At 41.5% G+C, this 21550-nt stretch overlaps 1 protein-coding gene across 7 annotated transcripts in view; it reads left to right on the top strand.

Annotated features, from left to right (window-relative positions):
• The window catches only part of INIP (INTS3 and NABP interacting protein), a 39048-nt gene extending 19269 nt beyond the window's left edge, over window positions 1–19779 (top strand). For 3 of the 7 annotated variants that reach the window (XM_004269330.4, XM_033427439.2, XM_033427437.2), the window contains 3 exons: window positions 3203–3305; window positions 6716–6806; window positions 7956–10736. In XM_004269330.4, the coding sequence (XP_004269378.1) occupies window positions 3203–3305; window positions 6716–6806; window positions 7956–8051 (290 nt within the window). In that variant the 3' untranslated portion in view covers window positions 8052–10736. Of the gene's footprint in view, window positions 1–3202; window positions 3306–6715; window positions 6807–6891; window positions 7934–7955; window positions 10737–16079 lie in introns of those variants that run through there. The other 4 variants (XR_007477874.1, XM_049711008.1, XM_033427436.2 and 1 more) reach the window with 4 other exon arrangements.
• Window positions 19780–21550: the final 1771 nt, after the last annotated feature.

Raw genomic sequence — 21550 nt, 5'->3', positions numbered from 1 at the left:
GTGTGACCATGGGTGCTCATCTACCACTGCGTTTCCTTTCAAATGGTGTGTGTGTGTGTGAGGACCTGCTCTGATCTGACCCTCCTGTTCTTGGTATATAACTTGCTTTTTCTGGGACTATTTGGCTTATCCACAGTTCCCTATATCTACCCCTTCCTCCTGTAACTAAACAAAAAAGTAAACAGCTATGCCTTATAAACAGACATAAACTTAATAGGAGAAACAAAACATCTAAATGTTAACACTAACCTAATTATTAGCATAATGACTATTATTTTACCTTTCTTTACAATCTTTTTATATACTTTAACTTTTTTTTTTTTTTTTGGCCGCACCACACGGGTTGTGAGATTTTAGTTCCCTGACCAGGGATTGAATCCGGCCCCTTGGCAGTGAAAGCGCAGAGTCCTAACCACTGGACTCCCAGGGAATTCCCTAACTTTCTTTTTTGTATCTTTTTATGAATTCATGGTTTATCATGGATTCAGTTTGTTCCATTTAGTTATAATTATTATTCTCTTTTTAATGTTCCAGTTGTTGCCTGGCCAACCTCAAGCTGGGAAGCATTCTTCACTTCACAGAGAACTCGCTTCTGCATTCCTCTAAATAACACATTACAGTATACTTATCCTTCCATAATTATCGTACCTTAATTTGTATTACATTACTTTTAGGGAAGTTTCTATTATATAAAATCAATAATACCCAAATTCTATACTTCCCATCTGATCCATATAATACTGACTGATTTATTTGGGTAACAGGCTCACCATGAGTAGTAAAATAGATTGAGAATAACATAGCTCTCCTTAGTGGGCAAAGATCATGGACAAAGAAACTAGTGTATTAATATTAATTTAGAGCCTATAGTTACTAATTTTCACACTTAATTTCCATGGTAACAGGGAGTTCACTATAGCTACCTGTGCTCCGATTGTCAAACATGCATGAAATTTTATTAAAGGAGGCTGTTACTGATCAAGCCAAGAAAGACGTGATATTTTTTTAAAGTTAGTGAATCATATGAAATTATTGTTTCTGTAGGTAGAAAATGGTGAAATATAGGCAATTTAATAAGTGTGACTTACCAGTGTGCTACATTACTTTCGACGATGTCATATTTTTGTGAAGTGGGTTTTTGGCAATTGCTTTGATAAAAAACAAGTACTGTGTGGAACAGGGAATGAGGATGGTAGTGTCTGAACTGATTCCCAGGTTTGCAAAGTTATACAGTGCCCAGGTACACACACTGCATTAGTGGTTATTTTAAAATGAAATAAAATATTTTTCTTTCAATTTATGGGTATTATTTTTTTAAAAAACTACAAGATGTTAGGACATCATACTTATTAGGTTGTTTGGACTTGACATTCTATATTACTTTGGTAATGGTGTTTCTTTAACAGTATTTCGACAAAGTTTCAATTATTTTTACACATGGCACCCTTTACCATAGCATTAGCGCTCACAGGCATAAGTATCGTACATTCTTGGGAGTTCTGTATTAAATCCTTCCTTAGGTAGAAGACTTCTCCTGAGGCAGTCCTGTCTATGAGGTTGGGTGGAGCCTGTAATGACATGTGGCATGTAAAGGCCTTATAGAGTTTCTTCCCTGGAAGCTTAACTAAGAGGTTGGCAGGAAGGATGATTAGAATTAGGATTAGAATAGATGAAGGATCACCTGGAAGGCTTGCAAAATCATCTCCTCAGAAGTACCAGAATGTGTTAGTGTGAATTATCTGTTCCAGAAAGGAGTCTGCTATTACTAGAATTTGACGACAGGTTGATGGCATAAGGATGACGGGGCAGAGAAGGAAAATGGAGATGATAAATTCCTAAAATGGCTGTGGCAGAGGCAGGTTTTGCCCATTTCTGGCCTGGCCTGAGTCAGTTTACTGTTGCTAGATTTAAGAGCAGGTTTAGGGGAAAGTGCCGCAAGCCTCAGCTGCTTCTGGTTCAGCCCGATCTCAGTGTGGATCTCAGTGAATGCTCCTGTTCTCGTACGTCCTGCGCTGTCCCTGACCTAACTCCTCTCCCCAGGAGAGGAGGAAATATGCATCCTACCACCCAATTCCCCTTTATGATCAATATAAAGTGCTTATAATCCCTCATGTGAGTACCCTTAGGAGTGCTTACTTCTGCTCTGCTTGAAAGCTCCCTCCTTCCCCATTCATTCTTTCTTCTAGCGCAGTGATGCTAACCCAGTGGTTCTAGTCCCCTGGCCTTTTTTTGCCTCTGTAGTTTTTTCCTAATCCTTTAACCTTTCCATTTGTTTTCTTCTAAATTAGGGATCAGAAACTTAAATGCCTACAGGTATAAACAAATCTGATAAGGACTGTAACAAGCTGGAGAGTGCCCAGCTAAAAGGGACAACTGTTTCTTTGTTCTACATAGTTGTTGCCATGGAGGCATCCAGACCCCTGTGCCAGACCTTGAGATGTTTCAAGAGAAGCAAGTAATCTGAGAATTTTGTATACAGTGTTTACATGTTGGCATTTAATTCAGATTTTAAAAACATAGTTGGATGCTGCTCCTGGGCCAGGACTTAGAACCTCTGCTCTAGATCGTACATTAAAATTGAAGCTCAAAATTGATAAGGGACCTATCTGTTTGTACCCTGTCAGTTATGCTCCATTTCTCTCTCAGAATTGCTTTCTAGTCAGTTGCAATTCTCTGACTTGTTCCTTGAAAGACTGTGTGTCTCTGAATGAAAGCATTTCATTACATCTCTGAATGAAAGCAGTTGAGAAAAATACTGTTGTGACCTGAGTGTATCTAATGCTTTCCCCTCATGAAAGAGGCATTCACAGAGAGGCCTAAAACTGAGAACTAAGAAAATCTTCACTCCCAGAGATTCAGCAGGATAGAGATTGGTCCCTGTAGCATTTGGGGCTGCAGAGATTTTGTTATAAAACAAATGCAGTTACCCATACTTTGATGATTAAAATTCTTTAGAACTAAGTCTTAAAAAGTCCTCAGTCAGTATTATCCTTTGCATTTATCTGCGTATTATCCTATTAAAGTTGCTGGAAAATAGGCAGTAGGGAGATAGTAACCATCTAGGGAAACTGCTTACTAGTTGGTTCGTTATCATGTTAGAGAACAGAATTTTGCTTTCTGGGTTTCTAGGTAGCCTAGGTTTATAAAACAGCTCTAAAACATTTTATTTCTCTTTCTCGTCCCCAACACTCTCTTTTTTTAGGTTTTCAAAACAAAAATAGAGTTGCAATCTTGGCAGAACTGGACAAAGAAAAAAGAAAATTACTAATGCAGAACCAATCTTCAACAAATCATCCTGGAGCTAGGTATTGAAGAATAATGTGGTTTTTATATTCAGTGATATAAAAAATATCTTGGACAATATAACTGAAATTGGTTGGCAATGGTTTGTTTCTTTAACATTGGAATTTAACATGTTATATTTCCTAGTTAGACTTGAAAAGTTAGATTATTTAATTGCTGAGATTTTAAATATTTTAATTCTAATCAGACTTAAAATTTCCCTACAGCCTACTTTCAAAAAAAGAAGAGTTTTGTATAGTTGTTTTGTTACTGAAATTATTGTTAATGTCCCACTTTTTAAGCATTATGCAAAATAGGTAAAGTTGCGGTAGCTTAATGATCTTTATTGTATTCCGTTTCTGCCATCTTAAATCTCTTCCCTGACATCCGTTATCCCATTCAGCCACCACCCTAACTTTCCCCTCTCTTTTTTTTTATCTGTTTCTGTTATTTTATTTGCTTGTTAGATTGATTTCTAGTAAAAGTATAATATATAATATAGTATAAAATAGTCTTCTGTTTCTTCAGGGGACTGTCCCTGGTGAATTCAGGTATACAGGAAAGGACTCTCGTGAAAGCTAGAGCTCATTTATATTTTTAGGTGTGCAGAGTCAGCCAGACCTCTTAAAGGAGTTGTCTGTACACACTCATCTCTGCTTTCTCACTTATTTACTCCCCAACCCACTACAGTCTGACTTCCGTGCCTCCCCACCTCCAACCCAAAGAACAGGTTTGAGCCTAGGTCGCTTGCAACCTCCTTGTGGCTAAATCTGGTGGACCAAAGTCCTTTTCTTGTTAGACTTCCTAGCATTATTTGACACCACTGATTGTGCCCTTTTTTTTTTTTTTAATTGAAATGGAGTTGTGTTAGCTTCAGGTGTACTACACAGTGATTTGACATGAGCATACATTGTGAAATGATCGCCACAGTGCCTAGGAACTATTGTCTCCACACAAAATTAATATGGTATCATGAATCATATTCCTTGTGCTGTATATTACATTCCTGTGACTTCTTTATTTTCTCACTGAAGGTTTGTGCCTCTTAATCCCCTTCACCTATTTTGCCCACCCCCAACCTGTTCCCCTCTGGTAACCACCTGTTTGTTCTATCTATGAGTCTATGAGTCTGTTTTCTTTTCTTTATTGGTTAATATATATTTTAAAATATTTTATTGGAGTATAGTTGATTTACGATGTTGTGTTAGTTTCAGGTGTATATGAATCTGTTTTCATTTTGTTTTGTGTGTTTTGTTTTTTAGATTCCATATATAAGTGAGATCATATGGTATTTGTTGTCATCAATGGCAAGATTTCTTTCTTTTTTTTAATGGCTGAGTGGTATTCCATTGTATACAGTGCCCTCCTTAAAATACTCTCTTTCCTTGGCGTCCTTTCATCCACTGTTATACTATCTTGGTTTCTTTTGCAGACATTTCTCCACTGCCTCTCTCTCTCTTTTTAAAAATTAATTAATTTTTGGCTGTGTTGGGTCTTTGTTGTGATGCGTGGGCTTCTCATTGAGGTAGCTTCTCGTTGCGGAGCACGGGCTCTAGGCGCACAGGCTTCAGTAGTTGTGGTACAGAGGCTCAGGAGTTGTGGCTCGCGGGCTCTAGAGTGCAGGCTCAGTAGTTGTGGCACACGGGCTTAGTTGCTCTGCAGTATGTGGGGTCTTCCTGGACCAGGGCTTGAACCTGTGTCCCCTGCATTGGCATGCAGCTTCTTAACCACTGCGCCACCAAGGAAGTCCCACTTCCTGTCTCTTGAATGTTGATATTCCTCAGAGTTCTGTTCTAGATCCAGTCTCCCAGTCTACGTCTTTTCACTGGACAGTTGCATTCACTTTCACAGCCTGTAATTTATGTGCTGATAACTTTTATACATTTGCATCTCCAGCCTCGTCCTCTGTCTCAAGCACCAGACTGCCTCCTGGACATCTGCACTTTGATGTCTTCCAGGCATTTCAAACTGCGTATGTCCCACACCGAACTCATCTTCCCTCCCTCTCTACCTACTTAATATTGTTGGCTTGCTTGTCTCCATGAGTGGTACAGATCTACTAGTAATCAGAGTCAGAAATATGAACTTTAATTGTTTATTATTCCCTTTTACTTCCATCTCTAAACATTTGTCATTCTCTTATGTTTATATTTTGAAATGTGTCTCAGACTTGTCCATTTTTCTTTATTGCAACTGACGCTGCCCTGGTCCTGGCCACTCTCATTTTTTGCCTCAGTTACTACCTCTTGAATTTCCCACAGTCTTAAGTTCTCTCGAATACATTTATCAGTTGTGTCAGTTAGGATGTTTTAATCTGGAAGTAACAGAAAACCAAAAAGTTGGCCTAAACGTTAGGATATAGGTTAACCAGAAGCGTGAAGATAAGGTGATTCCAGAATGGCTCACTATCGCTTCTCGGCCTTTTGGCTAAGATCAAGTGCAGAATGGCTCACTGCAGCGGCACACCAGTGTCAGCACTGATCGAGCTTCCTTTTTTCTCTCCTTTCTGCCCTTCTCCGTGGGTCAGCACCTCCTTACCGGTCAAAATATGACTGCAGTAGCCTAGGCATCACTGTACACCGAGCCCCCATAGAGGCAAAAGCCAGAAAGGTTCCTCTCCTGTGTCCATTTTGTAAGAGTGAGGAAAACGTTCTCAAAGCATTCAAGCAGACTAACCGTGAAGTCTAGCTGCCCAGAATTGTGAACCTTTCTCTTGCCTAAACAGGAAACCAGCAAGGGAAATGGTATTGTCTTATACCAATCAAAGTTCACCCCCTGGGGGATAACCTGGCCCACCATGAAGAATGGGACCAACGATAATTGAACTAAGTATGGGTTCCATTAGTGAGGAAGAAGGGAGAGCAACAATTGTTGGGGAGATGACCAGCACTGTCTGTCACAGTGGCGGTCTTTCTGAACTGTAGTGTGGTAATTCTGATCAAGTCACTCTTCTGCTTATAACACTCTTTGGGAGTCTCCCTTCACTGTTAGGATAAGGTCTTCATTTCTTAATTTATTTCACAAGGCTCTACATATCCCGGCACCTGCCTTCCTCCCTAGCCTCATTTTTTGCCAACCCATTTCTCCCCTCCCGAGCCCTGACCTTCAGTCCTACCTTTGCATGTTCTACCTTCTGCTTGAAACATTCAACTCTTTAGTTTTCTTCATAAATGTAACTTTATGATAGACCAGAGTACCTCAAATCTGCTTGAAAGCAGAGGACCATAAATCATCAATTAAAAGGAGATAATCTGAAGCCCTAGTAAATAATATAGGCTTTCTTCATATAAATTAATGTAGACAGTGGGAGAAGGAAAAAAGACTTATTCAGGAAGTTCTTCTTTGTAATCCCTATTTAGAATATCTAAAGAAAAATGTGATTCAGAAGTAAGGGAGTCTCTAAATAGTCAAGTAACTAAGATTCCCGTTTTAGCATTGCGCTCTCGAGACCCGCTCTTAACAAGGACTTCCGGGACCACGCTGAGCAGCAGCATATTGCAGCCCAGCAGAAGGCGGCTTTGCAGGTGAGGAAAGTGTGGCTGACGTTCTTGTCTCATTGGAGATTTCCTGGGGCTTGGAAACCAGCACTATTCTTACTTTGTATTTCAGTGGAGCAATATCAATAAAAACGTTCCACACGTAATTGCAGTTGTTTGCTGACATTCAGGCATGCCCAGAGGATTTGAAGGACCAGATACGGCAGTAATGAAAGTATCTTTCATGGTGTTGACGTGGTCATGATTGATTCTGTGCCACACCTGGCAAGGGACTGCTGCACACAGAAGAGTTTAGGGTACTTGGATGGACAGAATGATCCTGAAAAGCTGAACTGGCTACTTTAATAGCACATATCTAGTTTTTCAAATTTGTCGTGTGCCGTTACGTCCTGTGATAGTCTGACCGGTTTATTATTGTTGTTTGGATTCTGTTTTTAATGGTCAGCATGTCTGTTGTGCAGGAAATGTTTAAAGACTATAGGAATGTGATAATCTATCAGTTAAAAAAATTGTTCTTATTATGATAACCAATTTTAGTATTTCATTGATCTTGGATAATTTAACTAAGATTCCTAGAAACCTTGCACTAGACATCGTTACCTATGCTTTTAAACCTTAGAATCTCAGGATTGGAAGGGATATTAAAGATCATCTCACTTTAGACAACCTATGAACAGTCCTTTGTTTAGTGACAAGGGACGTCACTGGTGGTTTTCTGTTATTTGTATGCCAACATTCTCTACAAAATGTTGGTATCTTAATCACCAGTAATCAGCTGTCTTTCCCCCTTCTCCTTCCAACTACTGCCCTTCTTTCTCACTCTCCTGCGTTACTGACCAAGAACAGAGTACTTTGGGACCTTTGTTGCTAGTTTTCCTCCCCACTCCAAGGAACAAAGTAATTCATGTCTTCGACTCAATTATTGACTGAAGAGAATCACAGGGGAGAGAGTGGGGATGATAAATTAGTACCTGGTGCAAATTGTTAATATGAATTCTTTATTATTATCCATCTCCTGTGTATTTAAACAAAATTAACAGCATAAGGACTGATTTTTAAAACAAATTTGGTCTCAAGCACTCAGAGAGGATAAGTAATTTTACTGCCTTGGTTGAAGAATTGTGACTCTTAATAGCTGAATTGCCTTTTTTTTCTTTTTTTTTAACTCTTTCCCAGCATGCACATGCACATTCATCTGGATACTTCATAACTCAAGATTCTGCATTTGGGAATCTTATTCTTCCTGTTTTACCTCGCCTTGACCCAGAATGAAGAAAATATTTGTAACAAAAGTAACTTTGTAATATCAAATGCCAAAGCTACTATCAGTCAGTGCTATACAAACTGCGACTTGCCGAATTTTGGTGAACTTTTACATATTTTGTTTCTTTAAAAGAAAGATATGTGTAAGTGAAAGCAAAACAGAGGGTGACCAGGATGATGATAGCTCTGGAAGCTGTATTATCTGAGGAACTGATTATGCTACCCATGACTGTAACTTTTGTGTAATGCAGTTTGATTTTTAATTCTGAGTCAGACTCTGAATTGGATGTGGTCATATAAACCCACCCCACCACCAGCTAGTTGGACTGAGTTTATTATGTCTACAGTAGACTTTCAAGAACCATTTAAAGTACTTAACTTTAAACAAATGAGGGTGCTTTTTAAAAATGTGAACCAATAGGCTTAAATAAGTTACATTCACATTTGCTGTTTATAGAATTGATATCAGTGTACCTTTTGAGTTTATAATCAACGTATCCTGAAATACCCTTTAACTTGTGACTCGTTCCCCTATTCTCAATTTTAAAGGAAAACCCAAGATAAGACTGAGTTACCAACCAGTCTTAAACATCTTTTATAAACCTATGCCACTACAAATTATGTGACTAAATGCTATTAAAAACAATTAATAAGAAATGTAGTTTTAAATTTTGCATATGCTCTTATTTAGTGTCACTGCATGAATGGTGTGCCTGTACAGTTTTACTGCCCATTTTTGCTCTAATTAGAAACATTAACTAAAGTTGAGCCCCTTTTTGGTTATTGTAAAAAGGAAAGAATTAGGTTAAGCAAGTTTCTCAACGTGATACATCTTTAACAGAATCCAGGGTGCTTATTTAAATATGCAGTCCCTACAGCTGACCCTAGTTCCACGGAATTAGTGTCTCTAATTCAAAATAAAGTCTGAAAACCATGGGTTAGAGAATTCAGTTGTAGGTCCCTGAAACTTAGAGGTCGTTTAGCTAACCGACATTTTTTTACTTTTAATAGGACTGAAATTAAGTTTTCTACTATATCACAGATACAGTATTTTTTATAACTGACCTCATCTTGGCCTTGAGTCCCCATCCTCTCTGGTGGTAGCCTGAAATTTAAACTTTATATTCCAGTTTGGGTCAATAATTAGAATAAGTCCATCTCCCTTTTTGAAGAGTTTCTTCTCTCTCCTTCCCTTAGATATTTGTACCAACCACACAGCCCCATCTTACCCCAACTATATGAAAAGGAGTGGACAATTCTAGATATGGCTGCGCCATTTAGATTCTTTCTGTTGAGAACTGCGACTGCTTTTCTTCATTTGGGTGAGTTGGCAGCTGTCCCCATCGTAATGGTCACCATTGCAGCAAAGGTGCCCTTTCTTCTGCTGCTGAGGGTCACCTGGGGCCTTTGCCTCTGCCCTGCCTCAGGTCCACACAGCTAGCCTTGGCCCTTCTTATCGTGGTCCTCATTTCCTTGAATTGATTTGACTAAGCTTCTGTTCTGTGCGATCCAGGAGCTACTGGCATCGTTCTAAATCTCCCGATGCTAAGGAGATACATTTTTTGGATTGTATAGTTTTTTATTGTTGAAGCCTCTGCCAAATGTGTGACTTTTATAACCTCGGTAAAGAGGTCTTTTCCCAGTGGTATCTCTTCTGGTCGCAGCCTTTCAAATAGAGTGAGCACTTCCTTCACCCCTCTCCTTTGAGTCACTTACAAATTCAGTTCAGTTCCATGTGTATTTTCTAATACCTACTCTGTAAAGCTGTGCCCTAGGGGGAAAAGGAGAGTAAGACTTGCTCTTAAAGAGGTCACGGTGGAGAGGATCCTACTGTGGTACAGCAGTGAGGAAGCCAGCGTCCAGTGAGTGGCACAGGAGCCGCATCCCGGAGACGGGCAGTCTACACAGGCCTAGGAGTATCGATGGGATTTTACCTGGCAGGGGAGGGATGAGCTGCTCCAGATAGAGGTCAGGATTTCATAGTCAAAGAGAAGTAGGGACTACGACAGTTGTGAGGACTGCAGAGGATAATGGAGAGGGCAGCAGTGGGCTCCGTCAGAAGCCCTGAGGACACGTGCCAGCGTTGCTTCCCTCGGAGCGCGCGTGTGTGTGGCTAACCCACTTAACCTTGAGCTTTACGTGTCACTCTGTCTTATCTGTATAACGGACACAGAACACACTCTGCCTACTCCATAAAGTGTGTAGATCAGTATTTTTCAAAGTGTAGGTCTCAACACGTTACCGAATTGAGAGGCCAACTTAATAGCTGAATGGGGTGTGACCCGCTTTTTTTTTTTTATATAAAATAGAAAATATCAGAGTACATGGCACGTAATAATAGGAGGTTTTGTTCATGAGTCTTCCTTTTCTGTGTGTTTTACTTATTTTGTTTATTGTATGCTCCACTAGCATGTAAGGTCTTTGAAGGCAAGGGCTTTTGTTCCCTCCTTCCTTTTTGTTTACTACTGTATTCTGCTGAGAATAGTATTTGGCATATTGTAGGTAGTTAATACTTACTTAATTGAAGGAATGAATGAATGAATAAATATGACCTGAATCATGATATAAAGGTTTTTTTTTTTTTTTTTTACTGTGAAATGGCAAAAATGTTTTGAAAGCCACTGCTAAATAATACAGACGATAGTGCTTTGTATGACTCTGGAATAAAAACTGAAATGACTTAATAATTTCAAAGGCAGATTTTTTTTTTTCCTGAACAATCTATAAGCTGTCTCATTATTTGTCTCAGTTCTTTGCTTTACTTTGGCAATAAAAACTCAGCTTTTATATGCACTTAAGGCCCACTGAGGCAAGGGTTTTGGCAAATATGGTTACACTCAGAATAGAAGATCGACAGAGAGGACATCGGTTCGTTAGTGCAGTTGGTCCCCCCACTGGAATCCTACCAGCTGGCACTAGCCCATTTCAGTAGCATTAAGTTCAACCAGTATTTACTGAGTGCTACTTCCTCACCTCTGTCTGCACAGTGACTAGCACACAGTTGACACCCACAGCTTTTTTTAATGAGCAAATAAAGAATGAACATGTATGGAGGAGAACTTCGCTGTCCTCAAGAATCTGACAGTCTAGAGTAGGTGACACTAGTAGCTAATGCTAATAGCACACCAGTAGTGAGGAAGGAATGAGTACATGAGCATGGAAGGACCAGTGAAGGCTCCATGGGAGAACAATCATTTGAACTTGGCTTTCAAGATGAGAGATTCCAGCCGGGAAAGATAGGAGAGCAACATTCAGAGCAAAAGAAAAACCTGCACAAAGGCAGGCAGGAGAGCCGGTGTAGGGGCCATTGTGAAGCAACCAAAAGTCCAGTTTGGTTGGACTTGTATGGACCTTGTGGGTAAATTTGTATATGGCAATAATTAGAATGAAGCCAAACGTAGGCTGGACTCATATTCTAGAGAGTCTGGAATTCCAGGGTGAGGCGAATGTCTGTAGCCCAGTATAGAGCTGGGAGTGACTGAACATTTTTGAGCACAGGCAGGTATAGAGATGAACCAATTAGGCCCTCATGAGCTCTTGGGAAAGGGGGACTTGCAAGGCACCAGAAGAATTTTCACTCTCAGTTTCTACTGAGAATTCAGACAGGCGTGTTCTGTTTACATCCACGCCTCAGCTCCAGCCCCATCTACCTCTGCTGTCTCTTCCGCTTAGTTCTTGCATTCTTAACCCAAATTTCTGTTTCTTCACATCCCCCCTTATCTGTCTTTCGCTCTCACAGCTTTCCTCTAGAGCTCTACCTCCAAGAACCTTTTAAGAAAGAAAAAGCAAGGCATCCTTGCAAATATTCATTTAACCTTCACGACAGCTCAGTGAGTGGACGTTCTTATAGTCTACTCAGCACAAATTCTTCCTTTCCCCTTCCTAACAATACTCAGATTTTTATTCAGCATGACTCTTCCCCAATACAGCCAGTGTGCCGACTGTCTCAGCAACAGGGGTGGGCCTTACGTGCTCCAAACCAATCAGGATAACTCCCTCTTGCCACAGCCAGTCAGCACGTGGTATATCACAGGCCACGGGAACTGGTTCAAGAGTGGACACGTTACCCAAGTTCAACCCAAATGAGACTGCAGGAGAGGTTTGCTGCACGTATGGAAAAGATATTTTTTCACCTTTCTGAGACTGCTACCAAAAGGGAGTCTTTCTAGATGTGTAAAAGGAAATTATATATATTTTTTTCCTGAGTGTTGTTGGCAGCCGTCATGTGACCATGAGGTGGAACAGACTTAGGATGAAGCCACCACGATAAAAGGTGCAACAGAGAAATACAGAGAAACTGGGTCCTTGAGGACATCATTGCACAGCTGAGTCAATTCCTACAGTGCCGCCCTTCCTCTATGGAAGGGTATGTATGGGGGTAGTAAACCCTCATTATTGTTTAAGCCAGATTAAAGTAGGTTTTCTGTCACTTGCCATCTAAACACAAGATGTACTAACTTGCTAAGTGATCTCTTAGCCACACAGCTAGGAGGTGGGAGAGCAGAACTTAAAACTCCCATCTCGCCTCGGGTGCCACCTCCACCGCCTGCCTTTCGCTCTTGGTTGCCACCAGAGTGAGCTGCCCGCTCTTTCCTCCCTTGCGGTTCAGCCTCCTGCCCTGCACCTGCGGCCCCCAACCCTCCCATGACGTCCTTTCCTGATGATGCCCTGCTGTGATGTCTGGAATTCCTTTGGTTCAATCACCAAAATATATCTATACATACGTTCGAACTCCTTCTAGTCCCTGGCTTCCTCTCGAGGTCTACAGGTCTCCAGTGCCTCTCAGGAGGAGGCAGATCAGGGGTTACATCCCGGCTGCAGGTTCAGCTAGTGTCTGGCTCACTCACCATTGCCCCTCCAGAATATTCATTTCCTTTCAAAATCCACTTCTTAAAAATGCATGCCCCCTCCCCCCTTAAAAACGCCAGCATCACCGTTGCCCAGTACTCTGCCTGGGTGCTCCCTCCCCTTCTTTAAGGACTCGACTACTACTTCACAGTCGTCCTCTCCCCTGCGTTACCCCTGCTGCTGTCCTGGAGGTATCGGCAGCCACTGTCGTGTGACCTAATACCCTAGTTTCCCAGGTCCTTGACATCCTGGGCTCTAAAGACTGCCTTCCCCGTTCTTGAGTCACCAGACTCAGGCCATTCTCTGAAGCTGGAGTCAGATAGTCCTCTTCTGCCCCAAGTTCTGCATCCCCTCCCGAGCCACATGCTCTCAGGTTCCACATTGTCAGTTATTTCTTTGCATTCCTAGCTTTCTCCACAGAATCATGCTTTTTGCCTATAAATGTGCACCTACGCAAAGATAGTCTGATGATCTTACATTTTGTCCAAGGCTGGACTAACCGTCCCTTCACCGCTAGACAGCATTTGCTTCTACAGCACCTCCCACTAGCACATCTAATCACCCTACCTGCATTTGTGGCCATATGATACTCTGCCTTACTTGCTGTAATGGATGAATGGTTCACATTCTTTTGAAAGCTGGTTTCTTCATTTGTCTTCCATTGATCTACATCCTATTATTTACTGTCCCATTTCTCTGCTTCCCTGTGTAACTCCTGAAAAGAGTTGTCTATGCCAACTGCCTTTAATTTCTGTCTGCATATTGTCTCTGGAACTCACCCTAATCAAGCTTATGTCTTCACAAATTCACTGAAATTATTCTTGTAAAACCACCAGTCGTCTCCACGTGGCCAAATCCAGTTGTCAATCTTCATCCCTTGTCTCGCTTGAACTTTCAGCAGCATTTTCCACAACGAATCACTCCGTCTTTTTTTTTTTTTTTTTTTTTGGCCACACCGAACAGCATGTGGGATCTAACCTGTGACCCCTGCCGTGGAAGCGCAGAGTCCTAACCACTGGACTGCCAGGGAAGTCCCCCCCTCACTGCCTCTTTCTTGAAACACTCTCTGCACCTGTCTTCAGCAGCCCTGCACTCTCCTGGTTTTCCTCCTTCCTTACTGGTTGTTTCTTCTCAGTCTCATTTACTGGCTTCTCCTCCTTCCAAATGCAAAATGTTGGAATACCCTGGAGATCAGCCTTTCCATCTCCTTTCTATCTACAGTCATTCCCTGGGTAATCTTCATACAGTAGTATGGCTTAAGTACAATCTTCTGATTGCTTTCAAACTGAAGTCCCCAACCCTGAGCTCTCTTTGTGTTGGTCAGTCTCCTGAGATGGCTGCCACCCAATCCTGCTAGGCACATGCCACTCTTCTCATCAAAAGGTGGAGTCTGTGTTCCCTCTGCTCGCGTGTGCTGGCCCTGTGACATGTTTTGACAAATAGGATATGGCAGAAGAGGTGCTATGTCATTTTGGACCTATACTTTATGAAGCCTGACAACTTCTGATCTCGTCCTTTCTGGAGAAACCAGTCGCCACGTAAGAAGTCTGACTCCCTGAGGTGCCAGATACGTGAATGAAGATACTTTGGACCTTCCCACGTAGCCCACTGCTGAATGCAGCCAAGTGAGTGATCCCAGCTGATGCCACATAGAGCAGAACTGCACAGCTGAGCCAGTCAGTCAACCCACAGGATGATAAATAATAAATTGCTGCTGTTTTAAACTCCTAAATTTTGGGGTAGTTTATTTATTATGCAGCAAAAGATAACTGAAATACCCTTGATCTCCAAACTCCCATATCCACCGTCAAACTGACATCTCCACTTGGAAGTCTAATAGGCAACCAAACTTAACATGTCCAGACTTGGACTCTTAATACCTCACCTTCCCAGCATACTCTTCCCCCGGCATTCCCTGACTCAGTAAATGGCTATTTGCATAGCCATAAATCATAGGAGTTATTCTGGACTCCTTTCTCACACTCCTTTTTCAATCGTAGCAGCTCTAGCCTCAAAGTATATCCAGAATCCCATGAATTCTTACTACTTCCACTTCTAACATCTTGCTCCAAGCCACCATCATCATATACCTAGACTTCTGCAACAGACTTCTAACTGGCTTTCCTCCTTCCACATTTGTCCCCTGTCCTTCATCTCGCCCCACAGTTGAGAATTTCAACACAACAGCCAGAGTGATATTTTAAAAATGTAAGTAAGGCATCTGAAAAGATGCTCAGCATCACTAATCATTAGGGAAATGCAAATAAAAAACCACAAAGATGGCTGCTGTCAAAAAAAACCCCAAACGAATCAAAAAACAAATGTTGGTGAGAATGTGGAGAAATTGGAACCCTCGTGCACTGTTGGTAGGAATGTAAAATGGTGCAGCTGCTGTGGAAAACAGTATGTTGGTTCCTCAAAAAATTAAACAGAGTTATCCTTTGATCCAGTAATTCTGCTTCTGGGCATAAACCCAGAAGAACTGAAAGCAGGGACTCAAACAGATTTGTCTGCACCCATGTTCACAGCAGAATCATTCACAAAAGCCAAAAGGTGGAAACAACTTAAATATCCATCATCGGGCGAATAGATAAACTATGGTATATACATACGACAGAATATTATTCAGCTTTAAAAGGGAATGAAATTCTGATACATGCTACAACACCGATGATCCCTGAAGCCATTATGCTAAGTGAAATAAGCCAGACACAGAAGGACAAATACGCCACTTATATGAGATGCCTAGAGCAGTCAAATTCACAGAAACAGAAAGTAGAATGGTGGTTTTACTCAGGGGCCGGGAGAAGGGGGAAATGAGTTATTATTTAATGGGTACTGAGTTACACTATGGGATGATGAAAAAGTTCTGGAAATGAACAGTCATGATGGTTGCACAACGATGTGAATGTACTTCATGCCACTGAACTGTAACATTTAAAAATGGTTAAAATGGTAAATTTTATGTACATTTTACCATAGTAATTTTTTAATATAAGTTAAGATCATGTCTTTTCTCTAATGAGTTTCCATCTCACTAAGAATAAAAGCCAAAATCTTTACAATAGATTTCAACTATACAAAATATTGTCAAATGAGTCTTTGTTGGAACAAAGAGAATTTAGCTGAAAACAGGCAACGTTTTTCCCCCCTTGAATCTTAATGTACTCTTTTCTCTTTCCCTCTTAGGGTTATTAAGCTTTTCTACTGAGAGGCTGTTGATCTACTGAAAACTGCCAGTGACCAAAATGACAATTGGAATTTGAGCCAAAAGTACATGTGCTTCCACCTCGTGCTATAACTAACAGGTCTGAATGATAATGAATGTCAGTCCCTGGTCCCGAGTGATATTCTTATTCTTTGCAGCTTTGGTCCAACAAACCAGTCTGGTCCATCAGACAGAAAGCAGTTTGACCTGAGATGCCCAGCCCTTCCATTCTACCGGAAGGTGATGATGTTTTCTTAGACCCTGCTGTCTGCCTCAATGTCAGGCGAAAGCAACTTTGAAGAGCGAGGGACCTCCCCCCGCTTTTCCCTCTGCCTGGCACGGTCTTCCCCCCTTTACCCATGTAGCTTTGCTCCCTCAACAGTCTCAAGTCTTTACTTAAATGTCATCTTTTAAATGATGCCTTCTTGGACCACTGTATTCAAAATTTCATCTCCCTTTATCAGCAACCTTGCTTAATTTTTCTCTGGACACTTGGCACCCTCTAACATAGAATGTAACTGACTTTCTTATTTTGTTTATTGTCTGCCTTCTCCCACTAGAATATAAGGGCTGTAAGTGCAAATACTTGTGTGTGTGTGTGTGTGTGTGTTTTTCACTGATATATACCCCCAGTACTTAGGATAGTGCCTGGCACATTATAACAAGTGTCCAAACATTTTAATGAACAAATGAAATAAGTCTGACCATCTAAAGGGAAAACTGGCATCTTGGTCCTCAGCATGGACCCTCTCCCCAAGTGAATGTACACATAGACATACACACAAAAAAACCTACGCCTATAATCTTAGGGGTTCCTAGACTCCCTGAAACCCAGCCACGGGTGCCAGATTAAAACTCTTCGGTCAGAAGGAATTTAGCTGTACCTCTTTGGGTGCTTCTCCAGTGCAGTCTTTTGGAAATCTTCTCCTTGCCACAGATGTTATGACTGTTGGGAGTCTCCCAGGAGATTCCAGAGCCTTGTAATATTGTAGCCAATACAGTGAGGCTGGCAGCCATAATTCTGTTAAGAAAACAGGAGTGTGTGCCAGCCCCTCATTATTCATTACCGAGCTATTAATTCAAGTTCTCTTAGGAAAACGTCCAACAGTGAAAAGACAGGCTCTGAGCAGCCGCAAGCTGAAGCACAGCCGGCCCTCTGTCCTGGTGTCCCGGGTTAGCCACTTCTTGGGGCAAATGCTGAGCTGCCCCCTTTGAACACACCTGGCTCCTTGGGGATGGGAGTTGCCCTGCAGGGGTGACAGTGACTGGATCCTGGTCCTGTTCAACGTTGCTAACTCCCGAGGCTGCAGAATCCAAGAGGACTGGCTGCTCCTTAGAGGAGGAGCTCACATGTCCAGCGTGCCGGGCAAGAACTGAAGGTTGAGTAAGACTTTCACAAAAGAAAGGGGTGATGGCAGAGGAGCGGGTGGAAGGAGAGGGCCTCCTGGGCAGAGGGGAGGAGCAGGCCCAGTGCAGACGCGGGAGTGGGGTAACAGCACGAGCCAGCCTCCACGTGGAGGGTATGGCGCTTTATCAGAAGGGCTTTGGAGAGCCATGGGTGGGTAATGATAGAATAAGGTGTGCATTTAGTGAGATTTTCCCAGGAAGCAGTGGAGGATAGACTAGTAGAGGCAAGAAGACCACTCAGGTTGCTTTTACGTGATCCTGGGGCAAGTGGTATGGGCTGACCAAGCTGGTGGCAGCGAGCAGAATGGGAAGGGGAGAGATTCAAGGGTTATTAAGGCAGGTAGAATTATCCAATGATGGAAACACAATGGAGGATGAGAGAGGAATGGGGGGAGAGGGAGGATGGAGGTCATGGAAAATGTCAGGTTTCTGGCTTGGGCAACACAGTGGATACAAGCGCCATTACCTTAGGAAGAAATACGGGTGGGACCTGGGTCGAGGAGCCTTTCTCAGCGGCGGCTCCACTAGAGAATTAAGCACTGCTGCCCTAAGGCCTCCACCGTCTGGAAGGAATGAGCATCTCTCCCCTGATCTAGAATGGCACTAGTTCTCAGGAGAACTGAGAAAACAGGCACTCGGGTTGCATTCTGCATTCTGTGGTTCAGACAAAGAGCCCCGGTTGAAAAAGTTTTCGATAACGTAGGTCTGCTTATGCTCAGGCCATGGGAGGGGATGAAATCGCCCTGACAAAGTGTATAAAATTGAATCAGTATAAATGACAGAGTCAAGGGACGAGGTGCCTGAGAATCTAGCGACGCATCGAAAAAATCAGGAGATAGTGACACCTTAAGTCCTCATGGAAGCCAAGGAGAAGGTAACTTCAGACAGAAGAGGTTGGCCAAGCTGTTTCCCACAGTGGATGGCTGCACCACTGGTGACGCTAGAGAGGATTCTTGGGGTACATGTGGGCAAACACTTTTAACTTTAGTAGTTATGTATTGTTATCTCTATGTACTGCAAGTAATCCAGCATTTATGTAGTAATATAAATAACCATAGCTAACAGTTAATATTTTTTGACAGTTACTAGGTACTGGCCATTGTTCTAAGTGCTGTATATGTGTTAATATTCTTACTTAATCCTCACCACAATCCTACAAGCTAGATATTGTTATCCCCTTTTTAAAGATGAAGAAATTGAGGCACAGAGAGGTCAAATAACTTGCCCAAGGTCACAGAACTAGTAAGAGGCAGAACTGGAATTTGAACCTGAGGGGTTTGACTCCAGGAACCCTGCTTTTAAAAAAAGGATTTATTTCTGGCTTACTCAAGTAAAAGAGAAGGACCAATTTCAAGAAAATAGCAAATAAGTAATAGAACAAGTGGACTCAACTATCACAAAATTGTTAAGGAGGGACACGAATGACTGACACTTGGGAAACAGTGCCCTGGCTGCATTGTTACATTGAGGAGAAATGCATGATAGTGAGCTGTACACAGTCTGTACACGTCCTGAGACTACAGGACAAAAGGAAACATCTAGATAATGCTGTTCCCTGCCTATGGGGAGGTCGAGTTGCATCCTTTCAATTCTGGGCCATTATCCTAGGGACAGAAACAACAAACCACAAATATCGTATTAACTGTTATCTGTCAAAAATGCTATTTGTTATCGGTGGGCGTTAGATTCTTTAATAATGTCTTGAAAGATTCACTGGGTTTTTCAAATGACCAAACTCTTACACATTATCACCATACTTAAGTGTATTAGAAATGTGCTAAATTACTTCCATGACTGCATTTTGAACATTTCAACAGCTGAGTACATTGTAAATACTCCGGCAGGAATTTTGATTTCTCATCCTTATTTCTTTGGGATCCCATGAGTAATACAGAAGCTTGTTTATTGCTGAAATATATCTTGCTTAATGTCTTTCATGTCTGTCCCTGGTGTCTTACCAGCAAAAATGGTGGTGAAAATGATCCTAAGCAGAGGAAGAAATCAAACAGGGAAACCGAAAGAAGAAACAGAAAAGGGAATGTACTGGGGAAGGAAGATGGGCTGCACACCTTCTGGGGCTCCAGTCCTAATCTGGGAGAGGGCAAGAAAAAGGAGATGGAACAGACTGAAACAAGCCAAAAGGTATTGTTCCTGAGAGATGCCCTCAGGCACTGGGAAAGAATGTCTTGACACCTAAGGGAGAGTGGGCAGGCACCAGGCCATTGACGCCTCTAGCTCTGTCTACCCTACCTAATACACCCTTGCTGGTCCTTGCCTGCAGGTTCTCTCATTCTTTCAAGGTTTCGGTAGCACATAGTTTCCAGAGCAATGCCATGAGGAGTATTTGTCCTCGGGCCTAGAAGGCCATGTGCTACCCCAGGCCTTTTGGGGCCCTGGCTCAGTGTGCCCATCTTGGGTACTTTCAGCATGATGGATCACATCTCAATCTGTATGTTACAGCTAAGGCTGCTGGGATCAACCATATTTCCACAGATCTACTCTCTGTATTAAAGGGAGAGACAAAATGTGTTGCTATCTAGTAGATGCAAACCAGGCCCTGTTAACAATTAAAATTTCACTGGTTCTTGCCATTACTGTTACAACTCACCACCCTTGCCTGAAAACGTTCCTTGGGTGTTATCTAGAGGGCCTTACTTGTATTTGTCAGCATCGTTACTCTCACCTCTCCTCAGGTCCTTCCTTTCAGCTTGAAGATTCTGTGATTCTATAAGACTGGTAAGGAGGGTTGTGGAGTCTCTAGTACAAGAGCTTTTTGTGTGTTTATTTTAAAGTCTGCCTTATAGAAAATTTCAAACATCTACAAAAAAAGAGAGAAGAGTATAATGAATTCTCATGTACCCACTGATCTGCTTTAACGATTTATATACCATCTACACCTCCATCCTCTCTACCCCTCTGGATTATTTTGAAGAAGATTCTTAAATATATTAGCATAGATCTCAAAAAGACAACTCATTTTTTAAAAATCTAGTGCAGGAGTTTTTAAACTTGGGTTTATGTATGTAATGTTGCATGCAAATACACATCTTCTTGAGAAAATGACCTACAGTTGTCATCAAATTTTTTAACTGGTTCAGGAGTCTAAGATTTTAAAAATCATTGCTCTAAGCAAAACAATGAGAAGAGATTAAATTTGCTTTAGGGTCAATATTTGTGAATGAAACCTCTCATCTTTTCACCATTACCACCATTACACTCATTCTTAAGTATTTTTCAGAAACTTGTTTCCTAGGAATGATTTTAGCTGTTGTATATATAGAACAGTAAATTTCAACTTTAAAAGGTTTTAGGATTAAATGCACTCTCCAAAAGCCATAAATACTAATTTAAAGAGCAGAAAAACATTAGAGGCATGTATACAATGGTCAATATACAGTCACCATGAGAGCTTTCCAAATGGGCCCTCAGCCTGCCAAGTGAAGGAATCTACATCAGAGAACCAGAGGGAGAGTCAGTCATAACTGATTTCACCAGAAGCATTAGCTCAGAGGCAGAGAATACAGGCACACAACTGCTCAAAATGTCCCTACGTTTTGCAAAATACAAAGGACAACATACTTCCAGGAATGTGATGCTAAAATAAAAAAATTCAGAAACCATGCGTACTGCTGATTAAGTTAAAATTATGCAGTTATTTTAATAAAACAGACATAAAATATACATTAACATTTTATTTTCAAAAATCTGGGTTAAACAGGCAAGCTGCATGTACATAAACCAAACCAAACAACACACCAACAACTTAAAAAAAACAAAACAAAAAAACCCCAGAACCTTGCAAATTGTTAAGACTATACTGGACTATCAACTAGAGGGCTGGACTAAATGAACAAGAAACCCTGACGCTCTATGACAGAAAACTGATGCCATACGTGCTTTCCCACTCGGGTGATCCCACGTGCACCTACATGTGTGTACATGTGCAGGCATCACTGGAGGAAGAAAGAAAAAGTTGAAAATGGTACAATAAAATAATTCAAGTTACTGACCATTTCCTCTGTCCTTCAGAGTGATGTTTCCAGTG

The sequence above is a fragment of the Orcinus orca genome, chromosome 6 (genome assembly GCF_937001465.1).
Source record: "Orcinus orca chromosome 6, mOrcOrc1.1, whole genome shotgun sequence".
Classification (NCBI taxonomy): Eukaryota; Metazoa; Chordata; class Mammalia; order Artiodactyla; family Delphinidae; genus Orcinus; species Orcinus orca.
The sequence above is the reverse complement of the archived record's forward strand: the minus strand, read 5'-3'. Positions and strand labels throughout refer to the sequence as shown.